We start from the raw sequence: 6000 nt of genomic DNA on the forward strand, positions 1-6000 counted from the left end.
CAGATCTTATAGACATTATCTCAACTGAGGCTTCCTCCTCTCTAGTTTGTGCAAAGTTGACATAAAATTAACCAATATAGCATATATCATTTATAGAGAATGTTCTTTTATAACATTCTGATGATCATTTGCTCTTAAGGAAAACACACAAATGTCTTATAAAGGAGAGCCAATGTTTTACTGTAGAGCAACTGAATGTGGTGATGGGAAACGGCTCGGTGCATAAAATTCTTGCTGTGCAACCATGAGAACCTAAATTAGAACCTTAATATCCATGAAAAAAGTTTGGCGTGTTGGTATTTACCTGTTACCTCAGCACTTATGGATAGACAGTGTGTACTTTGAGCACACTGGCCAATCCGTTTATCAAAAACCAACCCAGCTTCAGTGAGAGAATGTATCTCAATAATTGGGGTAAAGAGCCTAGAGGAGGATACCTTCTACCCACCTCTTCCACCTCCAAGTGCACACATAAGTGCACATACATACACAGAAATATAGTACATAAATATAATATATTATAGTAAGAAATAAGCAAATAAATAAATACCTCCCAGAGCACTTTCAGAAGATCTTTCTATGCCACTCATTTTATTTTAGAGTTAATTCTTGTAGTGGATGGCAATTAACAGAGACCTAAACCTACAACTAGGCAATATGCAGAATGAGAGCCTTTGGAGCCCTTAGTCCTAAAGTATGTATCTTTATTAAATTCCTCTTCTGAGGGCTCAGGGATCAATGCTGAAGTGAAGGTGGAAATCCTGAAGTGCCAGAAGTGGTAGGAAGACTCTAGGGAAGTTGTATTTACCAGACACAAGAGGACTGAGGCGCATGTGAACGTTCAGAAACAGCGCCAGCATGCACAAGACTGCACAAGGTCAAGCCAGACGAAACTCTCAGCACGGATAAGGAAAAGTGGGCACAGATTTCACCCTTAACCAAGAAGCTGTTTGTGACTGATAGCTACTGGCACTGGGAAACTAAGTCACTTTTAATGGAATGACACTGGTTATACCAATAACAAGCTAGGCAAAGCCTCATGTTAAGTCAGAGCCGGCCAACACTGAAAAGATTCCATGTTATGTGTACGCACATGTGTGTGCCCTCAAACACGCGTGCATGTTGTTTGTTTTGTTTTCAGAAATAACACGGATTATGACTGAGAAAGAATATGGGAGAAGTTGGGGAAGGGGAGAAAATATAATAAAAATAATTTTCATGAAATAATGAAAAAAACAAATTTAAATTGAAGGACATGCTAAAACATTTCCATCCATTATAACAAAACCAATTCTTGAATCCCAATTATCATTTTGGATAGTACATTACATTGTAGTTTAATACAACGCATCAAGATACACAACTAAGCATCATTTCCAGGGAAAATGATTCAATTAGATATATCTTATTGAAGGTTATTAGGTTTCATTAGCTAGATTGTAATCTTCCTCTTTTAAAATGAATTAGCCATCCAGGGACTCCCAAGTCCACACACCGGCCCACGCGGAAGACGACTATTATCGATTGAGGTTACTGGAATACCTTGTCTCTACCGTTGATAAGCAAGGACCTCGCTTCCAAGTTTACCTAGACGTCAATTGACTTTTGCTGTCTTGAACAAATAAAGATCATTTAGCCTTATCAAGGCGCTTACATGGCCACTTCATCTTGTTTTATTGTTCCACAACAAATGGGCTGAATGACTCTTAATCAGACACGAATAGTCAATCCCACCTTTGCTGTTTAACCATCTAGGAATTGATTTATGTTTTGAAACCTCATAACTTGGCTGGGATAATCAATGGTTAAAATTCAATACAAAAACAAAAACAAAAAACAAAAAGAAACAAACAAAAAAATCAACCAACCAACAACAACCAAGCCAAACCAAAACCAAAACCCCCAAACACTGAAAACACTCAACTTGATGATAACCCTTAAAAGTATTTTAAATGGATGCTTACAAGGGGAAAGATGAATTGGTTAATGGATATTAATACATAGATATTCTTAATTGTAAACACTAATATAGAACAGAGTGCCTAAAAGCAAAAGTCAAAGATCTAGACTCACATCCTAGTTCTACATTCCATTAAATACGTATCCCTGACTGATTTCCAAATATTCTCATCGTTCTTATTTGGGGATGTTATTTTTATGCTTGTCTTTAACACCAAATAAGAAAACAAGTGTAATAGTATATATTATATGTATATAAATTTTAATAGCATATAGCTATTAATTTTCTTATTATGTTAATTACATATTTTGTGTATTATATAATTATATATAATTACATATTATAAATTACATGTTTATTTGAGAAAATAACTCTTCAAAGAGCCCACAAAATATTTTATTACAAATCATACATGTTTTAATGAGGATTTTTTCCTCTTATTATTCATGAAGTTTGACTTCCACTTTTGAATTTCTTATTTCAATACTATATAGAATTTTTCTTTTAAACTCTAAAAGCAACATAAGTTCAATCCAAATAAAGGAAAAGCATGAAAGATATATCCTTCCCATGAAGATTTACAGACTGTATTAACAATACAGTACACCATGGTATATGCATTTCCATCCCCAAATGCCTGTGAATATTTTTATATGAATTTTATACTTGACAAAACTATAATAATACTGGTAATAAGTTATAATAAGCTACAATATTTTGAGTCAAAAGCACACAAAAGTTTGCTACATCAAAAACAGTTGCACAGTTTTCCATAGTGTAAAAGACAGTTTGTGAAACTATTGCTATATTTAAAGCTGTTCATATTATTTCTGTTCCAGAATCATCATAGCAGATATCCTTAATACGTTCATTCTTTCTAAGATGACAAGTGAGATTTTGCACTCACTATGTGCCCATTAAGCACTATTCAACATTTTACATGTATTATGTCACTTTGACACAAATTGATAAATGTCAATGGAAATGCTGTTTTTAAATAAAGTGAACTTCAGGCTACTGGTTAGTAAGTGGGGGTTTCCATCCCCATAAGAAGAACAAGTATAACAACCAACCAGACCCCCCAGAGCTCCCAGGGACTAAACCACCAACCAAAGAGTACATACACATAGATAGACCCATGGCTCCAGCCACATATGTAGCAGAGAATGACCTTGTCAGGCATCAGTGACAGGAGAAGCCCTTGGTCCTATGAAGGTTCAATGTCCCAGTGTAGAGGAATGCCAGGGCGGGCAGGAAAGAGTGGGTAGATGGGTGGGGAGCACCCTCATAGATGTAGGGGTGGGGAAATGGGATAGGAGGTTTCCAGAGGGGAAACTGGGAAGGGGGATAACATTTGAAATGTAGATAAAAAAATCCAATGAAAAAAGGGAAGAAAAAAAATAAATTTAACACCAGGCAGCACACTCTCCAATCCCTTCCTCTTACACAGCTCTTATCAAGGAATCACCAAATTACTTTATTCAATTTACAGGGTTTTTTTTTCATATCGTAAGTTTTACAGATTATTCCAAATTTTCCATCATACCCACAGAACAACTTGTCCAACGAGAAGATATATACAAGGGTCAGTGTATTCCATTAGGTATATATATCCCCTGGACTCTGGATAGCGCTTCACATGCATAATCTGGCTTTGTTAGAGACTGTGTACTTAGTATATCTTGTAGCAATTGGCTTTCAGAAATGGCTGTACTGAGAGCATTTAAAATCAAATCATCACAGGGTGTCTCTGCTAACAAGTTCCAGATTTATGCTGCAGGAAAAGACAATCTGGGAATTTTCCATTCATAGCTTGTGGGGTTATAATTTTTATTTAACACGACTCCAATCTTTTAATCTTCACAGAGTGAAGTTGTACTTTCTTTCCAAACCAAATTTCTCAAACTAATTAGTAGTAGAACAGCATCTAATGTTTCCAGGTTTATGATTATTTTTATTTACTTCTCCCAAAAGTGTCTACTCTGCAAGGGTTTCGATGGACTTGAGGAAATGGTGTGGATCTTATTATCAAATAAATGAGCCCACTTAAGCTACAAAACGTGTAACTCTTGTCTCGGAATAGTGTAACTTTGGGTGTAATACTACATTCTTGGGGGGAACAGTACTGTGAGAGAGAGGAAATGATGAAGGATAAATACTGTCCTGAGTTTAACATCCTATTTGAACAGAGATACTCTCAGAGGACCACGGATACAGGACAGGGAAAAAGATTTTAATATTGCTCAGAGCAGGGTGGAGATGGCTTGGAATATAGTAAGTCTAATGTTTATGCCTTAAGTAATGTAACTTGGGCTACTCTACATTAAATAAAGATCCTTAGATATCTCACACCCGTACAAACACTACTGACCTAGCCACTTCTATGTCTGACCCAAGGCTGAACTGGCTGGCATCGCTGTTCCCATTGGTAACAACTGGCAGGGAGGCAAGAGATCCTCTGGGAAGTCAGGTTGAAATGATTTGTTCTGAAAACATCTTGCCTGGAGGAAAATCTGTAGCAATTGCAAAGGAGCTCCCAATAAAGAAACAATAATTCCTCCCCCAGCGGGCAGAAGAACATAGTGAAGTGCTGGCACTGGAAGTGTCTGGTTGCCACCAAAGCGGACTTATTTGTAATTTCCTGGGCCATAAGGATGTAGGAGCGTCATGTGCAGCTTTGTGCCTGATAAAATCAAGCAAGGCTACCTTAGAAAAGGTACCTCAAATGGCTAAAGTTTGTAAAGTAAGGTTAAAGTTCCTAAAACTGGCAAATTTAACACATTCTACATCAACCCATTTGTTATTAAATAGGGAAGGGTGTGATTGGATCTAGTTTATATTGGAGGAAATGCAGAAAAAGTTGTAACTACTGAAGTCACTTCCTGCTCTACGGACTTATCTTGCACATTTCGATGCAGATGTCATGTAAGTAAAGCAACAGTCAGAGCAAGGACAGGGACAATTTTTACTCCCCGTAGGAGCAGGCCAGTACCTCGTTCTTAAGCTTCCCTTAGAAATAGAGGCTAGATCAGGAAATCTGAGGGCTGAGACCAAGTGATAAGGGCATATGTCAGAGGCAGGATGAAATAAGAAGGCCCCAAGGTAGCACTTGTCAACACAGCGGGGCGCTGCTAGCCCCTCTGGAGCTATTCTATGAGCAGGCAACCCACCCCCTGTGCTCGCTTCAACTGCTTGCCCTTGGCTGTGTTCACTCACTCACGGTCCGAGACACCTTCAACTCCTGGTTGAGCCACTGGCACAGGATCTCTGACATAGCTCACTGGCGCATTTGACTGCTTGCAGGTGCTAGGAACTTTCCAGGAACAGTCAGCTGGACTGCGTCTTCCCGTCGCCCAGGGCAACCAGTTGCTAAGGAAGCTCATCCAGGCGGAGTTAGGTCATCAGCTCAGAGAGGAGGAGACACCACTGAGTAGCCATAGTTATTAGAAATTGTTTTCTGCCCCCTACTGGCTTGTAAGACCTGGGTCTGTGCAGAAGGCTTCAAGAGTCTGAGCAGAAATAATAAGAGGTTTCTTTAAAACAAAACAAAACATCACTGCCAGATGAATTAAAAACCTTTATTTCTCTTCTGTAAACAACCTAGAGTAGACTATAGAGTTATTTGAAATCATAAGCTGTTTGGAAAAGGGCAATGTGCAGTGAAATGCAACGTGTTCTATAAAAGCATCAATTCTCTAAATTTTTCATTGTAATACTTTTTATAATTTATTTTTTACTACTAATAAAGCCCAAGTTTCACAATCAGGTTTAGGCAAGCTGTCCTGTCTGGCTTTGATTTCACAAGTTCTTTGCCTGGAAATAATGACTTACCGTCTTTGACCTCACCGTTCTTTCCTATAGACACAGACAGGAATGCTTGCTTTACAAGTTGTGAAAATTAAATGAAAACTCATGTACTCTAATGAGCTCAGCACATGCTTCAAAGTTGCCTTTTCTCATAAGGCAATGCGAGGGCTTGCGGAGTTCTTGCATTTTATAAGTTTTAAGCAATTATTTCATATAGCTGTTTTGAATCTAAC

At 38.0% G+C, this 6000-nt stretch overlaps 1 protein-coding gene across 5 annotated transcripts in view; it reads right to left on the bottom strand.

The window, feature by feature from the left end:
* Spef2 (sperm flagellar and cilia associated 2) overlaps positions 1 to 5336 on the bottom strand; it is a 182471-nt gene extending 177135 nt beyond the window's left edge. For 4 of the 5 annotated variants that reach the window (NM_022620.2, XM_087632806.1, NM_001415008.1 and 1 more), the window contains 1 exon segment: positions 5177 to 5331. In NM_022620.2, coding sequence (NP_072142.2) covers positions 5177 to 5234 — 58 coding nt within the window. In that variant the 5' untranslated portion in view covers positions 5235 to 5331. 5 annotated transcript variants of the gene reach the window in all.
* Positions 5337 to 6000: the final 664 nt, after the last annotated feature.

The sequence above is a fragment of the Rattus norvegicus genome, chromosome 2, assembly GCF_021556685.1.
Source record: "Rattus norvegicus strain SHRSP/BbbUtx chromosome 2, alternate assembly SHRSP_T2T, whole genome shotgun sequence".
NCBI classification, from domain to species: Eukaryota; Metazoa; Chordata; class Mammalia; order Rodentia; family Muridae; genus Rattus; species Rattus norvegicus.